The following is a 23,689-nucleotide window of genomic DNA, read 5'->3' as shown; positions in this document are numbered from 1 at the left end:
TTGTGGTTACAGTAAATATTATGATTATTGTTTAATAGTTTTCACATTTTGATAGTGATAGGTTTAACTGACACTCATCAAATTGCAGTTGATTGTATGAAAGTTGAGTTAGTTTAGAGATCATACAGAGATAAGGAGCAAAATGAAGCAGAAACAGAGACCACTGGTGTTACCAGGAACAAGAGGCTAACAGTACTGGTGTTACCAGGAACAAGAGGCTAACAGTACTGGTGTTACCAGGAACAAGATGCTAACAGTACTGGTGTTACCAGGAACAAGATGCTAACAGTACTGGTGTTACCGGGAGGCATGCGTTAATCCGACAGACCTTTTCTCCGACTATGTGGCATCCGCGTGCGGTTAGGGTTAGGGTGCGGGTTTGGTTCGGGTTTAGTATTGGAAACGTCGGAGCGCTGCGCTGTCGGAGGAATGCGCTGTCGGACTAACGTACTGCACCCGGTGTTACCAGGAACAATATGCTAACAGTACTGGTGCTACCAGGAACAAGAGGCTAACAGTACTTCTTGTGGCACCGTTGCACAAGTCACCTTTGCAGCATCTTGATTCAATTATTTCCCCGATTCCAGGAGCGATAAGACTGACGCCACATAAGCTCTTAGAGACGCAGCCCTTCCCCATCATCTCTTGACCTAAGAGTTCCCCTGTGAACACAAAAAAAACACATTACTGTAATACCTGCTTCTAACTGTGATTGGTCTTAGCTAAATGTTCTCCAACCAGCCTGCCCCCAGGGTTGCAAACAACTCACTCCTGTTGTGAGTGGCATCCACAGATTAGGTAAGTTTATTATCTGAAATGCTAATTCAGGTGATTGTTTGGTCATAGCACACATCAGAGAATATATAACCTACCTGAAGCCCATCCCCCCACCCTGCAACCACCAATCACAATGCACCCTCAAACTGAGGCCCAACCAGTGTTGCCAGATGTACGTATAATTATCGTATTTGTACTATAATTTTACCCTCTGTACGATGTACGATCAATAATTCTCAAAATGCCCAAATGTACGATAACTTTGCCATATCACAAAAAAAGTGAGTGAATTTACTAAATTCCCTGGCTGCTGCCTCAGGATCTGATTTGGCTTTTCAAAATGAGTCAGGAAATCACCGGTCGTGTCTTTCCAGTCCAGTTTCAGGCTTTTATTTGTGTAATGTCCAGGAAGTTTCCTGCTTCCACGCATCATATGTGATGCGTTTTTATCTAGTAGGAGTCTCAAACAAGGTTGTTTCTTGAATGAATGTGATTTGTTTGCGTGAAATTACATATTTAGACCTGTGATTTATCTTTGTTGGCTGTGTACGATAGTTTTCTTTCAAATACTATATTTTTAAGCCTCCGATACGATAATTAAAGAGGTGGTGCCATGGTTTTGCACTGTTTCTGTTTTTCATGTGTCTATGAGGTTGATAGAACTTCATTAAGCCCCCTGGTGGTGCTTTATGTCTTCTCTGACTATTTTGAGTTTCTTCCTGGAGGCTGAAACCTTGAGGGCAAGCCCGGATTGGCCGTCGGGAGGACCGGGACTATTCCCGGTGGCCTGCCCTCTAGTGGCCTGCCTGAAAAAAAAAATCAGGTCAGGCCAGCCATCCACAGCCAGCGCAGCGCTTAAGTGATGCAACAAAAAAAAATCTCTCCTAAGCTCAGGCCAGGCCAACCACAGTCAATTTCAATTCAATGCAGTCAGTGTTGCTTGCAGCTCAGTGCAGCTGCGGGCCTCCCCCCTACCTTTAACCCCCAAAAAGGCCCCCCTTTTGTAAGGCCCCCCAAAAATAAGGCCCCCCAAAAAAAACGCCCCCCCCAAAAAAACGGCGCGCGCTGCGCGCGCGCAGGGTGGCCTGGGTGGGCGTGTATCTCCCGGCCAGATTTGGAGTCCCACTCCGGCCCTGCTTGAGGGTCAAACGTGCCAATAGAAAAACAGCCATTTAATGACACAGTAAAAAATATACCCTCCCCCTCATTATCATAACACAACAGGTGTGGGCATGAGGAGGAGGAGGGACTAGGACAGGTGGGTGGTGCTAAGGTGGTGGAGGAGGTGCTAAGGTGAGAACCAGGTATATTTAATGAACTGGAGGCATGCCCACATAAAAGCATAATTTTAACACTTTCTGTACACTTTTTTGAAAAAAATCTTCCTCCTTATAACCATAATATCTGATGATTATGTTTTACGGCACCCCGTCTTTAAATATTTACCATTTGGCAACACTGGGTCCAACCCCCACATAACTCTTTATCACATAGCAAACCAACACACATGCAATAAGGCTCATTACTGTCTGTACTTAATGCTCTAGAAATAATCAGAAAAACCATTGAACATTCTTTTGAGCTGAGGAATGTGACATTTTTGGTTAAAAAGGAGAGGCAGTCACAGAAATAGCTTCATTACCTTTTCCTGAGACGCAGCGATCCTGATCCCCAGTGCATTGCAGTACTGCAAGGCTGGAGCAGTTATTGTCATTGCAAGTGTAGCATTTCAAACCAGTGGGAGAAGGGTGGACAGGAGCTGTAAGGGTTATTTTTTTTAAATGTTAAATTGATGATCAGGACTGTGCAGACCGATGGGGGTGGGAGGGGCAAGTGCTCAAAGTTCACAAAGGGATAATGATTGAATATTATTCCATACACTATAACCTGTTTAGTGTGTGCATGTGCGTGTATTAAATAATAATACAGCGAATAATCTTTGTTCGCACATCAAGTGCTAAAGTAACATTTAAACCAACTGCACACTGTGTTGTTCTTCCCATTCATACATTTACAGTACACTGGTTATAGTTTGTTTTCAAGCATAGATTAGATGTACAGTACAGTAGCTATAGTGTTTATCAAACATATATTAATATAATACAGTACAGTACAGTGGTTACTGTTCATCAAACATAGATTGGAATATGGCTGTACTGTAGGATACTTACGTGTGGGATATGGGTCATTGCAGAGGTCAGTGTGACAGCACTTGGAGTATCCCATTAATCCAACGTTCACTGAGCCGTTATAGCACAAACTATCTTCCAAGCAAGACCTAATATTAAATTCCAGTTTAAGCTTACCTGAAACAAACAAGTGAAAAAGATTGTCTATGGCTCTCTGCCAAATAATGTCGTAATCATACTAGAGAGAGACTGTTATTTATGACAGAGTTTTACCTCACAAAAATAAAATACAGAGGTTATATCACTTTAACATACCCACAGGAAATATGAAATGTCCTGCTGCACAGTTCATCATGGAATCATCACATTCTCGCTGTGTTTCATGGCAGAGTCCTGAAGGTCCAGCGATGCATTCATGGCATTTCAAAGCATGTCCTGAGACAACAGGTACAAGACAGTCATAAACACATTCCACCATGCATGTGTATTTGGAGCAGTGTGTAGTTTAACTTCAGCATTTTACCACCTTCTGATGTATCAAACCAAGCCAAGTGTTTCAAGGTATATTATACAGGTACATATGAGTAAAACCTATTTTGGTTTAGTTTCATCTGACATTACTGCAGCATATTTAGTAACATGCAAGTAATGGCAGTTTCAGGACAACAATAACAATTATATACATTGCTGGTAGGCCCTAATGAATAAATATTTAACCTCTGACCTCCCTCTGACTCAGACATTACCATAAACAAACACCATACGCCCATATATAGGCAAGACCACGGCCACGTCACTCTGATTCAGACATACAGATGTGCCATTTCAAAACTTCAAATGTCCTGCCATCGGCAAGACAGTACATTTTCAGGGGATTCCCAGGGCAATAAGAGGGACAAAGAAGGGCATTTAAAATGCTGAATTATTTTGATCACTGCTTTTATGATGCTAATTAATTTGAGCAACTGGTCAAGGACCTCTTCAAATCTTTTGATCAAATCAACACACATTCTTTTGTTCTCATGTATATGGATGTCTGTTGAAGGGAAAAACGGGGGTGTGTAGTGACAACTTCTTTTCAGGGGCAAAACAGTGCATTTTTAAGGGCAGAACAGGGAGGAAAAAATGCATTTTCAGGGCACTTTCAGGGAAAGAACAGTAACGTGTGAAGTTTTGAAGTGGCACATCTGTAACCATAAACAAACCCGATATGCCCATATACAGTATAGGCATATATGGAGATCCGGTTGTCCAGAGACACAAATCCGACCACACATAATAGGTCATAGTCATATGGGACCGACTGACTTTGAACTCAGTGGCAGTGGCTCAGGGGTAGAGTGGCCGGGTAGAGTGATCTGGAAATCGCAAGGTTCCCAGTTCGATGCCAGGTTGGGGCGCGCCCCCAGAGTTAGTGTTGAAGTGTCCTTGAGCAAGACATTGAACATTTATAAAAACACATCTTGGAAAATTGTGGAATGTTTTTGAAACATATTTGAAACACAAATCTTGTATGGGAGACCCTGGCACAACCTGAAAATGTTTGAGAACCACCGGTTTAAACAAGAGACAAGCCCAAATAAGCAACTACGCTATAGAAACAAGGTTAGTGAAGTCAACAGGTTAGTGAACACAACTACACAGGTTTGAGTTTTTTTATTTTTTACTCACCTTCCGATATGAGCAAGATGACTGTCACCATGGCAACCAAATGAGTCTGAAAGAGAAACATTGCAATGAGGAAGAATGAGGAAGGTTATTAAAGTTTTTAATTTTCTATTTCAGACAATTTGAGTTAGTTTATTTTTTGAAGCAAACATGAAAAAAAAAAAACAGAAAATCACAGAAAATCCCACGCACAGCTCTTGCTCAGCAGCCTCTGCTTTTATTCAAATTGACAGACGTTTCGGTCCCACTGGACCTTCATCAAGAGTGTCTGTTGCCCTATAAAGTCAAAGGTGAACAAAGTACTCAACTCCAATAGTTCAGTCAAAATATACTGTAGATACTCCTGGTCAAATATTACATGACTACTGAAAGTTGCTCAAATATTTTTTGGGGAAAATTAAAATAATAAAATACAATAAAAAAATAAAATAAATGAAAAAAATAATCGGAAAAACACGGCCCCCTCACGCATTAGGAGGGCAGGGTGAGTCACCAGGACCAAGGACGGGTGTTTTCGACAAATCTAACATGGTTAAAATGGAGTTTGAAGTTACAATGGGTTTGTATAGGAAGGGGGCGTGTCTGATAAAATGAATATCAAATATCTAAATACTGAATCGAGCAACTTAAAAACTGTCTGGGGGTCTCACAAAGGACTGAGTAGATGATAAAATGACCAAAAGTTTTTTTGAAAGTGAAATATCCCTTTAAGTATTGGAGTCAGGCCTGGAATTTCGTCATTTTATGGGGCATAGCCACTTGGCCTTTGGTGTTGTCAATTCTTTGAGGGCACAAAGCCTACATGCCAGGGCAGGAAGGCCACCAAATAAAACAACGATGTCCATGGAAATAATTAATTTAAATATGTATTTTCATTCAAATGGAATGTGATTGAACTTGCACTAATAATGACTTTAGTTGGTTTTGATTTCAAATATAGTATTTCTTAATTATAGCTTGTAGATTGGTTATTTTCACCATTTTAAATTGTTTTTAAATAACACATTTTATAAAAGGAACAGGTTTTCCAACCGACAGTGACAATATATAGCCTATATGGTTCTGTATCAGTATATGAGTCAGTTTTAGCAGATTTAATTCTAATTGGCTACTATGACTGCCTGCGGGTAGGGTTTGACCTGGGCTGGCAGGGATCTGCCCTGTTGCGCAGCCGCACAACAGGTGAAGGCAATTCATTTAAATGAGGAGCTGAGCACCAGAAATGGGCTCAAACAATGTCAAACTGTCACATTTTCTGCTGAAATAAACTCCCCATTTGGATCATTGTTGACCAAGGAACAGAACATGTTGTTTGCAAAAGGATTATTTTCGGTTAAATCAGTGTGGGTGCAGGCAGGGGGCATGTCATTTTTCAAGGGGCACACGGCCAAAGAGAAGGCCATGGATGGCCGTCGTGGTCGCAGTGAAATTCCTGCCCTGTTTGGAGTACTTGCTTTTAAAAATACTAAAGTATTCAAAAGCACAAATTGCAAAGTATATTATCAATGCATTGCTGTAACAGATTTTCAAAACATTTCAAAACATGTAAAGATAGGGAACATTGACAGTCGATCTACATGTTCACAACCTGTTGTCACAATGCTATTTTCACTCTTTTTGAGATAGGGCTTAATAACAATGTATTTCTGTTTTGGGTACCGCGGGTCCCTTCCAAGAAATGCAATGGAATCAAAAGTACAGTATCTGTCTTTGATATACTGTATACAGTGTAGTAGAGTGAAAGTCCTACGTTTTCCAAAAACCTATAAATAAATAAGTGAATAAATAAATAACTGATAAAAAAACGTTCTTAAGTACAGTATTCAAGTAAATGTACTTTGTTACTGTACATTGCCCATAGCACCCTGATATTTAGACATCACCAATAAAGGTTATCGTGAGTCACCTTTGTATCCATCCTGCGCTGTGGTCTTCTGTTCAGGAGTAGAGATGATCAGCAGACTGGTAAAGGCTGATGGGAGATGGAACAAGCGTTATCCAACCACACCCAATACTGTCCTAAACTGACCACTCAAAACAGTCTTGACTTATAGCCTACTGCAGCATGAAACAGGTACTCAAAGTCAAGACTTTTAGCACACAAAATAATGCAAACAAAGTGGATTCTGACAATGGATAAAATTACAAAACCCAGTTGATTGATTGAATATTTGATTAGGCAAAAAATGTAATAGCACAATAACATTTATAATACTTTGACTAAAAGGTCTGTCCAAAAAAGTCCTTGCGGTCTTGTTTTCATTGGGGTCCTTGGTATTAAATTCATAGACATATATAGTAGCAACCAAACAGTTCAAATATCAACCCAATAAACCAGAAAAAAAGAACATATGCTTATATGTTCAAGCAAAACAAAAATGCAGAAAATAAAATATAAATACATAATGTACAAAAGTTTAGCATTCAGCTGCTCATCCAACCAGAGTAGTAGGCTACACATTATATTTTGTTCACCATAGTGCAGCATACTGTAACTGTTAAAGTAGTAAGTGTCACACCTAAGCAAAATTAAATAATAATAAATAAATAAATAGAGTTTAAGATATCAATCAATTAGATGACAACAATTTGATTCAACTTTGGAAGGAATATTGACAAAGCTACATTATAGTCTTCAGTAGAGAAGATCAGTTTATCTCTGTATACATCAGTATAAGAGTCTTATGGTGACTTACTGTGTTCTGTTGATGCTCCGTAACAAGAGGAGAGATGAGGAGTCTGTCTGTTCTGTTGCAACCTCTTTATAAAAACCTCCTAATATAGGGCAGGTCTATATGTGTGTGTGCGTGTGTGTGGGGGAGAGGGGGGGCTAAGAGACCGTTGATGTTGCCATGTCGAACCTATAAGTCAGGATATGTGTGTGTGTGTGTGTGTGTGTGCGTGCGTGCGTGCGTGCGTGCGTGCGTGAGTGTGTGTGGGTGTGTGGGTGAGTGTTTGTGGCACAAGTGGAAGTGAAAATATGGGGCTAAATGGGGCTATTCAACCACATGTTGAAAGTATCTATTACTCAACTCTGTCTTTTTTTTTTTTTACATACGTACAATACGGGCCGGGCTCGGGCCGTTTCTGTATTTGACCTTTGGGCCAAGGGCCGGGCTCGGGCTCACAGACCCCATTATATTAATATGGTAAACATGTTGTCTCAGCATGTGCGCTAGCTTGAATGAAGGGGGTGTGTGGGCGGCAGCACCCTACAGTCTATGGGGCAGAGACCGTATCTTAGCAACACTGAAAGCGCGAACTTTCATTGGTCGTGTCATGAGTAAATGAGCCAATGAGCTGCCCCCAATGAGCTGAGGGCACTTCCAGACACCCTACTCTCACACTCGCACAGCTCACTGACAGTCATGCACACAGCAGCGAGAGGAGAGAGAGTCAGTGGGAGCAGGACAGCAGAATCACCGTCATTTTTCAAATAAATCACCCTGTCATTCATATTGATTCCCCGACCTCAAAATACGGAACAAAGTGCATCCCAAGTCACCAGAAGTTTGTGGAAATATTCTGTGAGGACATAAGATCATTCCAAACGGTGGCTGCAGGACGATTTCTTACTTTTTAGTGTGATGTGTGTGTTCTTGACTCCTCGTGGCTTTGTGTTAATCAGAGCACGAGAGCACAGCTGAGACTAGAGCAGCTGCTGCTCGAAAATAATCAATTGATAATATTAAATAAATAAAAAGGTCTCGGGCTTTGGGACAGGCTCGGGCTGTAAAATTGCACCACCTATCGGGCCAGGGGCCGGGGCCCACATTTTCGGCCCGTGCAGGGCTCCAACATACGGACATTCTACATACGTACGTACGCAGGGACGCAGGAAGTACTTTAGAGCAAGGGGTGCTGGTAAACGGGACACATGCACGCCCGCGCAGCGCGCGTGCATGTGCGCCCATGCACGCGCGCAGCGCGCGTGCATGGGTCCCTCGTGCGCGCGCGCGCGATTTTTTTCGGGCTTCCCGCGGATAAAGTTACTTTTTTTGTTACTTTATTTCGGTTTTAGGGTTAGGGTTAGGGTTGGATTAGGGTTATGTGATTTAATTATTTTGGGGGAGCCGCGCCCACCGGAGAAAATCTCTCACACACACACACACACGCACGCCTTCAGCCTTTTTTTTTTTTTTCCCTCACAACGGCAGGGGGTGCTGCAGCACCCTCAGCACCCCACTTCCCGCGTCCCTGTACGTACGGTTACATGGCGGCTTTCCGACATGTCGCCTTTCCGACGTTAACGAACCCTATACCTAACCCTCACCCTAACCCTAACCGCACGCGGAAGCCACTAGTCGGAGTGGCGAGATGTCGGCGTGGAAGACTGTTACCGTACGTATGTATGTATGTATGTATGTATGTATGTATGTATGTATGTATGTATGTATGTATGTATGTATGTATGTATGTGTTTATGTATTTATTCATTAAAAAGTTCCTATCACACAAAATAATTGCCGGATGCCCTGTATGAACTCTGAGGGCGCCTTAGAGGGTCTCGGACCCCCTGTTGAAGACCCCTGTGACATAATTCATTTAGCTTACATGTAGCAGTGCATTGCGCGTTGTCATTCATTTTCCCCTTGCTGCTTCAGGCAGCTGAAATATCTCTCTTTTCTTTTCTTGGACAGACTTTTGAACCATCAGAACGTCATATTTTCTTTTCTTGGACAGACTTTTGAAACATTTGAAACCAGCCCACAGACTAGAATGTAGTCTGTAGGCTGGTTTCTCATGCTGATTCTGGTCACACGCACGCACGCACCCATGAGTGAGTGAGTGAGTGAGTGAGTGAGTGAGTGAGTGAGTGCACTCACTCACTCACTCACTCACTCACTAGCCTCAGAATCCCAGCCTTTTTTTTGTTTCAAAAGAAAAACGTCTGGGCGAACGGTGCAGGAACGATGGTCTTAGGACCTTGTTAACTCCTAACCAACCAGAGTGCAGAGGGGCGTCGCTCTAAATTTGGTGACGTCAGCCTGCTCCGTGCACAGACCGGGAGGGGGGGGGGGGGAGGGGAGGCGGGGACATAGATTGGTGAAGCAATCGGAGGACGCGGCTGCTCCGGGCGCCTGGGTTTGGATCCGCCCTTCGAGACCATGGATTGCTCTCGTTCTCTCAGTCTACTCACTCACTCACTCACTCACTCACTCACTCACTCACTCACTCACTCACTCACTCACACACACACACACACACACACACACACACACACACACACACACACACACACACACACACACACACACACACACACACACACACACACACACATACACATATCCTGTCTTAAAGGTTCGACATGGCAACATCAGCGGTCGCTGCCTGTCACTTGAGCAGCCCAACTCGACGCTGATGCCAAAAAACAAAAAAACACATCCTCTGAAAATACATTTACAAAATGTATTCAACACTGTTCTACATACCTCCATGACCCCCAGCTATGGGCAGGAGTGAAAGTACTTCTGGAGGTGTGCTGTATAGAGGCCCTTCAACATGTGAATCAAATGTTTGGGGGATGATTGGATGTTGTGTTTATGATTGGCATTGTTTTTTTCATTTATCATTCATGTTATCATTCATACACGCACGCCTGTACACTCAACACGTGTAATCATCTTGCTTAAGGTAGCTCTCCACCAAGGGGGTGGATGTGGCACAAGTGGAAGTGAAAGTGTGGGTATTTTGTAAGATCATTGTGTGTGTGTGTGTGTGTGTGTGTGTGTGTGCGTGTGTAAGTATGTTTTTTGCAAGATTTTTTTTTTTTTCATATCCCATCTAAACCTCTACCTTGTCCAATAACCAAGCCCTTTGTTAAGCGTTTAAATGTCTGCAAGTTGGAAGTCAGTTTAACTGACACTTCCAGACCTTTGCATTTGAGAAGGCTCACATTCACAACACTAGCTGGTGTACATGCTATGTGTGTTCCTAACCAGAGTAGAGACATTTTTTTAGAAAGCTTGGAACCTCTCACATTTTGTGGACCATGGTCAGTCTTGCCAAGTTGACCCTGTGTAAAGGGCCGTTCACACTGAGCACTATAACTATATCATTCACCATTGTATGTTTATTATAGTTGGTGTGAACTCTGCCATCCACTTGACTTAGGACAATTTTTAAAACTATATTTTTTATATCTATTGTGGTTATCAGTGGTGGAAAAAGTACTCACATTTGTTACTTAAGTAAAAGTATCAATACTGCAATGTAGAAAAACTCTGTTACAAGTAAAAGTCCGGAATTCAAAGTTGACTTGAGAAAAAGTGCAAAAGTATTGGTATAAAAATGTATTTAAAGTACCAAAAGTAGAAAGCACTCATTATGACTCATTGCGACACATTGTGAGCTTGTAGATCGGCTATTTTCAAATAGCCGAAATGTATATAGGGCTGAAGTGGTTAATATATGTTTTGTAATAATAATCAAAATCTACAAAGTAACTAGTAACTAAAGTTTTCAAATAATTGTAGTGGAGTAAAAGTATAATATTTGCCTCTGAGATGTAGTGGAGTAAAAGTAAAAGTACAGAAAATTGGAAATACCTGTACATACCAGTACTTGAGTAAATGTATTAGTTACTTTACACCACTGATAGTTATAGTGCTCAGTGTGAACGGCCCTTTACACGGGAAGACAAATTAGATCCAAAGACTGGCTCCTCTCTATGTGGGTCTTCTGACCCAAACCTAGTATGACTCTAAAGTCTATTCTGTCCTGATTGCAACTTTACCTTGAGTGAGTCACAAGGTACAGACAAGAACTAGCTGTACCTCCGCTTCTGCAAGCAGAGACTATCCTATCCGGGTAGGCAACCTTAGGCACCTTACGGTGCCAACATTGGCACAGGGGAAGGTGATCACTGGCACACTGGCATAAGTGTGAGAGAGAGGATATATATTTTTAAATGTAGTCAAATAAATGAAGTCCCATCACATTTGTTTGTAAATTACATCCTTCTACATTCATTCAAACTGTGAACTCTGACTGGGGATTCAGTCTGAGAGATAAAAAATATTTAAATAAATAAAGTTGTTATGTAAAACTGTATTTGGACGATCAAAATCTGTTGGAAATATTTTATATTGATGTGGTTTCATAGTTAATGTTGATTTAACACACTGACTATCAAAAAACAAAAAACGTGGCACTTCATGTCAGAAAGGTTGCTGACCCCTGAAGCATACGTGCTTATGGCGCTGTAGCGGAATAGAAAGCAGAGAGCGGAACAGGGAGCAGAGGAACATCCTGTTGTTCTCAGAAACAGAAACAGAACATCCTGTCACATCTCACTCCTTTGATTTTATAAAGGAATATCATGTATATATAAAGCACATAAGTTAGAGAGACACTGAAATAAAAATTGAAAAATGTGTTAAACATATTGATTAGCGGTAGCCATAAGGATTCTTTTACTTGACTCTTATTATCTCTGTATTGTGTTATTTCTTTTCGATGTATGTTCAATTGTTTAAAAGAAAAAGAAAAAGGATGTCTGGATGTAATGTATGATTCTTCTTTTGAAACAAAATTCAACTTGAATCAGAAAATGCTAGTGTCTACTTTGAGAATATATTCTTAGCCAAGAGGTGAACATGCACAGGCAGGCAGGCAGGCAGGCAGGCAGGCAGGCACACACGTGCGTGCGCGTGCACACACACACACACACACACACGCACGCACGCACGCACGCACGCACACGCACACGCACACGCACACGCACACACACACACACGTATATCAGAACAATGCCAAATATTGGAGAAAAAAAAAAAAAAACACTTCCATGCTGTTTTTGTAGGTGTTTCTACTTTTAGTCAGGGGATATTAGCAGAACATTTTCCAATCTTGGAATAAGTTCCTTACCAAGAAAAATCTTCACCAATGTGTTTGTAAAGGTGTCTAGTAACACATCTCACAAAGACTGAAATGCAGTTTCCCTAGGAGAATTTTTGACAGCTCCTTAAAGTTGGGGTACCCACCATAACCTTGGTTTAAAAAAAATCCCCAAAAAAAATCCAAATTTAATTCTGTTTTACAGTAAGTAGCATGTGAGGGGTCAAACTAGGGTGTTTTTATGATTCTGAATCCATTGCAAGCATTTGTTGGGCTAAAAACGGCCATAGCCATCCTTTTACAGGTATTCTTTTTGTGTAAAAAGCCCATTGAGATTGGGCTGTTTTTAGCCCAAGGAGTGGTTTTGGTGCAAAACAAGTGCTTGCAATGGATTCAAAATCATAAAAACACCCTAGTTTGACACCTCACATGCTACTTAAAACAGAATCAAATTTTGATTTCTTTTTTTAACCAAGGTTATGGTGGGTACCCCAACTTTAAGGAGCTGTCAAAAATTCTCCTAGGGAAACTGCATTTCAGTCTTTGTGAGATGTGTTACTAGACACCTTTACAAACACATTGGTGAAGATTTTTTTTGGAGGGAATTTATTCCAAGATTTTTTAAATATCCCCTGACTATTTGTGTAGCACAGTGGTTGAACAAGCAAGTCAGTGCATTCATTATAATGGTTTCAGAGAGTTATGATGATCTGTAAATGCATCGTGAAAACTATACAGCAATGTGATTATAACACAGTACAAAGACAGAATACATGCTTTCACATTCATCACACACTTTCACTTCTCCATAAGATTTCTACTGCAAAACATGGGTGTCTACCACCCTAGCACGCATGCTTGAACGCTCGCTCGCACACACACACACACACACACACACACACACACACACACACACACACACACACACACACACACACACACACACACACACACACACACACACACACACACACACACACACCTAAGTATGGTCAAATCAGCAGATTTGTATAACAGAGAACAGACAGACTCCTCATCTCTCCTCTTGTTACGGAGCAACAACAGACTCAGAACACAGTAAGTCACCATAAGAACCTCTTATAATGGATTTATTTAATTTATTTGAGTTGCACAACAGTTATATAAACATAAGCATAACATGATAGTTATTTCCATGGGAAAGTTTACATTATTAGTTGTTATATTATTAGACAACAACAAAAAAAAACAAAGAGAAAAAAACAAAACAGACAAAAAAGTCTGCGATCTATAAACATAAGATAAAGAAAAATAAAAGTACAGACTTGGCAGAAGAGACAAAAAAAATGATTAGGACAAAGCAAAGACATGATAAACGACAAACTGAGGACTAAATTCTTTCACCATTTAAAGCAGAGTATTTTTTAAAACCATGCACAAGTAAATTAGGAACAGTATTTAAAACATGTACACTACTATGTTGTTTGGCTCTTGGTCAGAGTGTTACATTTATATATAGGATGAAACTGAAGGTGCTCTTTTTCACTTCAGAGGACAATGTGTCAATGGGTGTTATCATTTATTATTTAACCCATTAAGACTTTTTTTCATGTCAAGGACCGCTAAAATGATATTTTTTTGTCCGCAGACCCCCTATCTCAAAATATGTTGTTCCAGGGACCCCCAGAAGCAAAGATTTGAGTTAAAATGTGTATATATATGTTCAAAGATTTGCACATATTTTCACACCTTTTCTTTCAAAAAAATAGCAGATCTACAAGCTCATACCGTGGCACTCGGTGCCGTGCTACGAGCTTGTATATCTGATATTTTTGAATAGCCAAAGACATCTAAAGTGACACCGATGCGTTCCCGGTCTTAAGTGGTGGGTGCTTTGATTCACTAGAGTTCTTCTTTTATTATTAACTAATGAACTGGTCAGTGAAAGCATTTATCAAATATTTAATTCACAAAATAATAATTATTGTCTATGCAAAGGTTTTTAGTGGAAAAGTACACACTCTCTTTACACTGGTGTTGAATGTATACTCTTTCTGACATGTTGGAACGATCTATATCAGTGGTTCCCAGAGAGACATTCGCTGTCTCCCCCGTGACCCAAACTAGTGAAAATAGCCGATCTACAAGCTCACAACGTGTCGCAATGTGACACGTTGTGTGAGCTTGTAGATCTGCTACTTTCATTACTTCTTCAGTTGTACATTTTGTTTAAATAATAATAATAATAATAATAATAATAATAATAATAATAATAATAATAATAATAATAATAATAATCTCTAATATAATATAAAATGCATATACGAAATGAAAAAAGGGATATTTACCTGTGACCTATACAAAAGTGTGCCCTGAAACGTTGTTTGGGAAACACTGATCTATATAATCCATTAAAAACAGCTCATGCTGTCTAACTGATTAAACACACTTGGAGATCTTCTTCCTATGCAGATCAATGCTTACACAATGGCATCCTGTACAAGTTACCAATTAGTATGGAATTTGAATTAAATGATAACTGAGGTGATGTGCGTTACGTTACTAACATACAGTCAGTGGTGGAATGTAATTACAGTTTTCAGTACTTCTACTTCTACTCCACTACATCTCAGAGGCAAATATTGTACTTTTACTCCACTACAATTATATTGACACTTAGTTCGTAGTTACTTTGTAGATTTTGATTATTTTTACAAAACATACATTACCCACTTCAGCCCTATATACATTTCGGCCATTTGAAAATAGCCAATCTACAAGCTCACAATGCGTCGCGATGCCATGCATTGTGAGCTTGTAGATCGGCTATTTTCAAACGATTTTTTAAATAAATGTTATACATTTGAAAACATGTGAAATGGTACATTCTGCATAAGGGCGCGCTCCCACCGCACTTTTATTTTACCTCTGGGGCAGAATCTGCTAATGCTTTGTCAATGCAAATGCGTGGATTCACGCAAGAGCAGATTTTTCCGCTTGTCGCGCAGACCTTGCGTTTATCCGCTCTACACGAAGAAGCATAAAACTGCTGGAGGCAGGAGCTGATTTTCCCCCTCTGTCCAATCGGGTGAGTCGAAGGCGGACCGTCCCAAGACTCAGGAAGCAACATGGTGCTCTCAGTGGACCAACTGGTTGTAGCTGTTGCATCTCACCAGTACTTTATGATTTGACCATGAAAGAGTTCCATATGACTGACATTAAAGAACTGGCCTGGTTACAAGTCAGTGCGGTCGCAAAGGCTTCACGTTAGTGAAATAATATATTTAGTGTAATAATATTACTCTAACTATATATTTAATAGCCTTGTCAGTTAAAAATAGTCTTCACTTTTGCACTTGGGGTTCGTACATCTACATACACATTCAGATTTAAAATATAAAGTGCTTACCCCATGGCCCCATTTTACAATCATATACGGGCCCTCAGAAGTACCCGTATCTTCCGTATTGTTCAATAAAAAGCATTTTAATTCGATTGGTGGGCATTTTCCCATAGAGTTATACGTACCAACAGTGCAATACACCTCTCAACCGCTAGGGTCGCGCAGTTGAAAGCATACGGAGAAAATGACCACTGATTGGATTAAAATGCTTTTTATTGAACAATACGGAAGATACGGATACTTATGAGGGTCCGTACATGGTTGTAACATCCGTGGCCATGGGGTAAGTACTTTATATTTTAAATCTGAATGTGTATGTAGATGTACGAACCCCAAGTGTGAAAGTGCAAAGACATTTTTTGTCTAGTGGCTAGTGTCTAGTGGCGGTGCGGGCTACGGGGACGGTCTTGAATGTGAGTGACAGGTGCGTCACAGCGTTTTTTTAGAATCCGCTGGCTGCAAAAAACTGTGGCCGCGCACAACCTGCGTTTAACAGCGGCCAGCCAACTTTTGGTGAGAGCGCGCCCTAATGAGTACTTTCTACTTTTGGTACTTTAAGTACATTTTTATAGCAATACTTTTGTACTTTTACTCAAGTCAATTTTGAATTCCGGACTTTTACTTGTAACAGAGTATTTCTACATTGCAGTATTGATCATTTTACTTAAGTAAAAAAAAAAAAGAGTACTTTTTCCTCCACTGCATACAAGTATACTTGTAGTAATTAGTAGTTACTTGTGTGTTATTCATAGATGTCCACACGTCATTCTGTCAAACCAGACACACTGAGGTTCGCTGGAGGAGTCAGGGAGAAGAGACAGGAGGAGAAAAGAGAGGAGGAGGTGAACGTGGAGTCACACCAAGGTTCACGGGAGGCTACAGGAGGTCATGGTACACAAATATATATTGTTTGCTTTGTAATCCCTTTTTTTCTCCCCAATTTAGTCATATCTGACTCACCTGCCAGTGAGGAGCCTCCACCGGGAGGACGTAGAGCCTTCGTCGTCCTCCTCCTCCTCCCCCCCAACACTCCCTGCTGACAGGCGCTGCCCTCAGCCTGTAGGAATAGCAAACATCTGTAACTCAAATATTTGCACCTGGGGGGTCCCTGGAACAAAATAAATAAATTGACTTTGCTATGATTCCCTGCTTTCATATATGACATGAAAAAAATGAAAATGAAAACATGCTAGATGACTGTCTCCCAGTGAAATTGGGTCACAAATGTTCGGTTTGAAATATATATTCAAAGATTTGCACAAATGTTCACGATTTTTCAAAAATTGCAGATTTACAAGCTCATAGCGCGGCACCGAGTGCCGCGCTACGAGCTTGTATATATGCTATTTTTGAATAGCCAAAGAAATCTAAAATGACAGAGATGCGTTCCCGGATTGAATGGGTTAACAATATATATATATAGAGTGAATGTAACGATTCACTCTGTGTTGTTTGAAATGAAACATTGAAGGTGATCTATTAAAGTTAAAGAACTGTATCGTGCTAATATCCTTCAGGTGTTCGGAGAGGCCTCGTCATAACAGCTGCGGTGTGCCTGGTGCTGCTGTGTTTACTACTGGCCTTAAGAACCACCGACATGGTCCTGCAACGTGAGTATCAGCTGCTCAAAGGTTCAATAGGCTCTATGCACAGCAGCCATATTGGGAATGAATTGGGCCCCTTCCTTACTTCCTTCACAGGTGTTACCAATGATACTAATTAAGGCTCTGTTCCATTTAGTGTGGCATAGTGGTTGTCTTATTTTCAAGGACCACCATAACTCTCAGAGTTACACACCCACCATAAGGGGCCATTTGGGAACCAAAATGGAGTGTTTCTAGTGCGCCAAAATGCACGATATCAGCACCATGACCAGAATGGAACAGAGCCTTCATTAGTATCATTGGTAACACCTGTGAAGGAAGTAAGAAGAGGCCCAATTTCTTTCCAATATGGCTGCTGTGCATAGAGCCTACTCATGCACTTCTATCAATAAACTGAGACATAAGAGCCATAAAGGTCTAGTCTAGTGAAATTAAAGATATGTTTTTCACACTTTTAGAGCATATCCGTGGTCATTATATGGGCATACCTAACAATGGATGACTTTTTTTTTTGTGTGTATTTTCAAAAGTCCATAAAATCTTAAATGACTTCCTGTGAACGAAAGCTGATTCCCATAGCTGCACATTCCTCCAAACACAGCTGGTTTTAATTAAAGAGCTAGTTTTGAAGATGACATGTATTGACGCGTATTACGTGTATTACGTGTATTACGTGTATTACTCGTTTTAAACGTAATCAGCATACTAAAATATGTATCTGAAAACATAAGAAATAAGCAACTTGGTAACAAACATTCTGCACAGTGACCGTGTCTAGATCCCTTGGCCAGCCTGCTGCTGCAGGGTACAAACAATAATAACTGGCCGGCAGTGGTTCAGGGGTAGAGTGGCCGGTAGTGCGGCCGGATGGGGGCCGCGAGGTTCTCAGTTCGATCCCGGGCTCTCCCAGAGTTAGTGCCGAAGTGTCCTTGAGCAAGACGCTGAACCCCTAATAGGCTTTATGCACAGCAGCCATATTGGAAAGAAATTGGGCCTCTTCTTACTTCCTTCACAGGTGTTACCAATGATACTAATGAAGGCTCTGTTCCATTCTGGTCAGGGTGCTGATATTGTGCATGTTGGTTCACTAGAAACACTCCATTTTGGTTCCCAAATGGCCGCTTATGGTGGGTGTGTAACTCTGGGGTCCATTTGGTTCCATTTGTACACTCTCAGAGTTATGGGGGTCCTTGAAAATAACACAACCACTATGCCACACTAAATGGAACTGAGCCTTAATTAGTATTATTATTGGTAACACCTGTGAATGAAGTAAGGAAGAGGCCCAATTCATTCCCAATATGGCTGCTGTGCATAGAGTCTATTGCTCCCGATGAGCAGGTTGGTGCCTTGCATGGTTTCCTCCACCATTGGTGTATGAATGTGTGGGCACAATCTATGTAACACGCCTTGGATAAAAGCGCTATATAAATGCAACATTTACCACTGTGCACTAAGTGAGGTTCTAACATGCCTGAAGGGATGGAACCTTCTGATTAGTTGAGAGGCCGTTTCAGACTGAAACGCCAAAATAAAATGACCAAGAATGTCATTGCACTGAACCTTTAATGCATCATTTTGATAGTTTGTGGGTTCCCTGGTAGCCTACCTTGTTATACAGGTTGAGACCTAATCACATAAACACACACACACACACACACACACACACACACACACACACACACACACACACACACACACACACACACACACACACACACACACACACACACACACACAATCCCAATAGTTCAACAAACGTTAGGTTAGTGTGAGGTTAGGGTTAGGGTTAGGATTAGGGTAGTTATAATGGGGATAGATGGACCAACGGGATGTGGGAATAATGGGCTGTTGGAATAATGACATGGGCTCAAAGCTCAGAAATACCATCAGTAAACCTCTTGTTTGATGTTTAGTCAAGTCGTGTCCCAGTGGATGGAGGCAGTTTGGAGACAGCTGTTATTACACAGCTACTGGATGGAAAACCTGGGAGGAAAGTAGACAACAATGTCTGAAGGAAGGAGCAGATCTCGTGATCATTAACAGTGAAGAAGAACAGGTTAGTGTGTGTGTGTGTGTGTGTGTGTGTGTGTGTGTGTGTGTGTGTGTGTGTGTGTGTGTGTGTGTGTGTGTGTGTGTGTGTCAATCGTCCACATAGATGCATGTGATGCAAGTATCTGAGTTACAGAAAATGTCATTTGAAATCAATCATGTACAAATTATCAGGAATTCGTTGGAGGATTGTGCAGTTTTTCCGAAATGTCATGGATTGGACTGAACAGGACTAAGGGCAAATGGATGTGGGTGGATGGAACACCACTGACAACACAGTGAGACATTTTATACGTTTTTAACCCCCAAAAAACAACAACATAATCATCAGGTATTATGGTTATACTAGAAGGAAGATTTTTTTCAAAAAAAGTGTACTGAAATTGTCAAAATTATGTTTTTATGTGGACACGCCTCCAGTTCATTAAGTATACCTGGTTCTCACCTTAGCCTCCACCACCTTAGCACCACCCACCTGTCCTAGTCCCTCCTCCTCCTCATGCCCACACCTGTTGTGTTACGATAATGAGGGGGAGGGTATGTTTTTACTATGTCACTTAAGCGCTGTTTCTCTATGGGCACGTTTGACCCTCAAGGTTTCAGCCTCCAGGTAGAAACTCAAAATAGTCAGAGAAGACATAAAACACCATAAAAACACCACCAGGAGGCTTAATGAAGTTCTATCAACCTCATACACATGAAAAACAGAAAAAGTGCAATCTTGCTTTTATCATGTATTTTTGACCTTCCTTATTATATTTCTACTGATACACAGTTGGAGAGGTTTAAGCACAACATTTCAAATGATAATAATTAACAATTCTGCTGACCTATTGAGACATATACTGTACTGTAAGCGCTTGATAATACTCTGTATTTAAAAGGATGATGAATGTATTATTGTGTCTAGATTAAAACATTTACTCTCAAAGTTTAAAGGACTTGCCACGGACCCCCATCTCCAAATATTTTGTTCCAGGGACCCCCAGAAGCAAAGTGAGTTAAAAATGTTTAAAATATATGTTAAAATATATATAGGCCTAGGCTATTCAAAGATTTGTACACTTTTTTAAAAACATGGAATTGTGGAGATAGTTAAGCCACACAGTGTTTTAGTTCATTCTCACTGTCTGCAGAGTTGACGTGAAGAGATGTGTCCATTGACCAGGAAGTGTTTGTTTTATGTAAAAGGTGGATATTTTCATGTTTTCATGTGTGAAATGCCCTTGTTTGTATTTTGTGTTTCTTAACAATACTGCAACTGTTTGCTCAGGTGAAATACAGCAGATAAGTGATTTTTGTTTAACCAGAGAGTCGACACATTTGACTGTATAGTGTTTATATGCTGTTTATTTCTTTTCTTATAGAAACATATGCCTACACAACCTGTATGTAGAAATAAAACTGTGATCTGAACGTCACATCAGTAGTGGGTGTGGATTCCTTGAGTGAGCCTACAGTCAGTTCATTCATCTTTTCTTCAGCGGGTCTTGACTCAGTAGAGCCAGTAATAGCCCTAGAAGTATTCTACATATGATGTGTATATCATATATGATGACATCTCTCAGAGAGGTGAGGGCCAATCAAAGCCACACGCCAATCTGTTACCATGGAGCAGGGGGGCAGGCCCACATAGGTGAATGAAGCTGGTACTTTTCCACAGTAAAAGGAATATTCGTACAGAACATGAGAAAAGCTACAAAAATACAATTAAATAAGTCAGTAGAAAGGTATTTCAATCACAAATATAAAATACCTATAGGGTCTAACTGAGTGAGGCAGAATATAAACATGGATATAATACAAATAAAGGAGAAAATGCTGTGTCACAGGAGGGCATAATATCAAATACATGTATTGGGGGTCAGACCTTGTAAGTTACAGGTGTATAAGGGTCTAAACTACAAATACACCAGTAGGACATCACACACAAAAACAGGATGCTTAAGATACTGTTGATCAGGACAAAGAGGAAAAATATCATATTAAAAAAATACCCAAAGGCATATAAAGCTTAAAAATCACAGCATCACATTTAATAATGTTCATCAATAGGCTCTATGCACAGCAGCCATATTATCACTTCCTTCATAGGTGTTACAAATGATACTAATGAAGGCTCTATTCCATTTAGTGTAGCACAGTGGATCTCAGATATTTCAATTTCCACGACCCCCATAACTCTGAGAGTGTACAAATGGAACCAAATGGTAACCGCCTTCCATTCCGACATCCCACTACTCCGACTACGTGGCTTCCGCGTGCGGTTAGGGTTCGGGTTAGGGTTAGGTATAGGGTTAGTAACCGTCAGAAAGGCGACATGTCGGAAAGCCGATTTGTACACTCTCAGAGTTACACACCCGTAAGGGGCCATTTCGAACCCCCTCAAGGAACCATGAGGGTCCCTGGACACACATTTTAGACCCACTGGTGTAACAGAGTGTTTCCAGTGAGCCAACATGCGCGATATCAGCACCCTGACTCTGTTTGACCAGAATGGAACAGAGCCTTCATTAGTATCATTGGTAACACCTGTGAATGTCTTCACAATATGGCTGCTGTGCATAGAGCCTATTAAGCCTTTGGGGGCTAGAGTATCACACGTAAAAACGTTGCAAAAACGTTGCATCCTATATAAACTTCTTTATAAGTGAAGACAGTGTGCAGGACTCCCTCTGCCTTCTCCCTTTTTCTTCCATTGATCATGAAATATAATGTCAAAAACATAATGTCACATGTAACATACATCTGACCCACCATAATCAAAAGGTTAACGATAAAAGCTCACAGCTTGTTTCCATTGCGGTCCTTAGTATGAGGTGTGTATGAGGTCATGTAGTGTGGTGCTGTTGGGTGCATGAAATTAGTTCATAATGTGATAATGTGTCCCTGGCTGTGGTGGAAAAAGTACTCAAATGTTTTACTTAAGTAAAAGTATCAATACTGAAATGTAGAAGTACTCTGTTACAAATAAAAGTCCGGAATAAAAAATGTACTTGAGTAAAAGTACAAAAGTATTGGTATCAAAATGTACTTAAAGTACCAAAAGTAAAAGTACTAAAATGTTTGAAAGTCTCTGAGTGGATGCGTGGGTGTACCTGCCACTCAAAGTGTGGGTGTGGGAGTGGGGAACATCAAATACATATTTATTATAATACCATATAGGCAAACCCGGGATCTTGTATTTGCAAGGCGCGTATGTTAGCAGTCAGCTAATCTCTCAAGAACAGATTCAGAGCTGCGCTATTGAATCTGTCGGGAGCCTCGTTCAGAACGTGTGAGCGTTGGCCTACAAGTGGGCGTGCCTTCAGATCAATCAAATGTAGTGGGCGGGATTTACATCTGTGCGTTCGCTTCCCACTGGAAACAAACCCAAACTCCTTTAACAATAGCGTCCTCGGAGCTGACAAAACCACGGAAAGTTAGTAACATTTTAACTTGTTCTTTCATCATAGAAACAAGTGGGCTTACAACCAAAACGATCCATGTTCTTTGGGAGAAATGGTGTTAGTGTTCCGTGGAGAAATATTGTTAGTGGGAATGAAAACATAGGCGCACCACCAGAAGTGGCGGGCTGAGGGCAGAGACCAAACGATATATAGATCGATCTATTTAATCACGCCCCCCAGAGTCAAATGCAAAAGTGAAAAACGCTGGGGGCGCTGTTTTTCCTTTTTATTTGATGATGGGATCCCAGATTGGCAGTCAGCTAAAGAGCCAGACTGGATAGCGATCAGCAAGGCAGCAGCCTACATTAGCTGCTGAACAGACCGTCTGCTTTGCAGCAACTGAACACTAGGTGTCACTGCTGAACAGAGTGTTTCCAGAGCCTGTCTAGGGCATTGGGTTCTATGGTGGTATCAATGGTATCAATGTACCATATTAGGGACATCAACGGACATCAGCCTCCTTGATTGGCCAACCCACAACCATCGGCTTTGCAGATTGGCCAACGTTTGCGTTACGTTTGTGCCTCTGAACCAATATAAGTGATAATGCAGAATATCCCGTGCTCTTACACAGTAGGACTTGACCGATGTTGTTAAGATTGAACAATAGGATTTATACACCTTTCGTATACTGTTGTGAATAATGTTACACTGGGCGGTGAGTCTGAGAGGACCTCAGAGGACCAGAGCCAATCGAACCGCTGTGGCTGTGAGACACTATGTGTACCACCTCGGAGGTGACAGTCCTGGAGACGAGGATCCGATGGATGTGCATGTCTTCAACAC

The 23,689-nt window shown here is 41.0% G+C and overlaps 1 protein-coding gene across 1 annotated transcript in view; it reads left to right on the top strand.

Moving 5' to 3' along the window:
• The window catches only part of LOC311044871 (CD209 antigen-like protein A), a gene marked incomplete at its 3' end in the record, with an annotated part of 77,598 nt that extends 57,862 nt beyond the window's left edge, over positions 1–19,736 (top strand). Inside the window, exons 2-5 of the mRNA XM_084056683.1 lie at positions 16,551–16,689; positions 17,316–17,408; positions 19,319–19,461; positions 19,629–19,736. Coding sequence (XP_083912809.1) covers positions 16,551–16,689; positions 17,316–17,408; positions 19,319–19,461; positions 19,629–19,736 — 483 coding nt within the window. The remainder of the gene's footprint in view (positions 1–16,550; positions 16,690–17,315; positions 17,409–19,318; positions 19,462–19,628) is intronic.
• Positions 19,737–23,689: the final 3,953 nt, after the last annotated feature.

The sequence above is a fragment of the Gymnoscopelus microlampas genome, assembly GCF_963454915.1.
Source record: "Gymnoscopelus microlampas genome assembly, chromosome: 5".
Lineage (NCBI taxonomy): Eukaryota > Metazoa > Chordata > Actinopteri > Myctophiformes > Myctophidae > Gymnoscopelus > Gymnoscopelus microlampas.
This window is presented reverse-complemented; position numbering and strand designations above follow the sequence as displayed.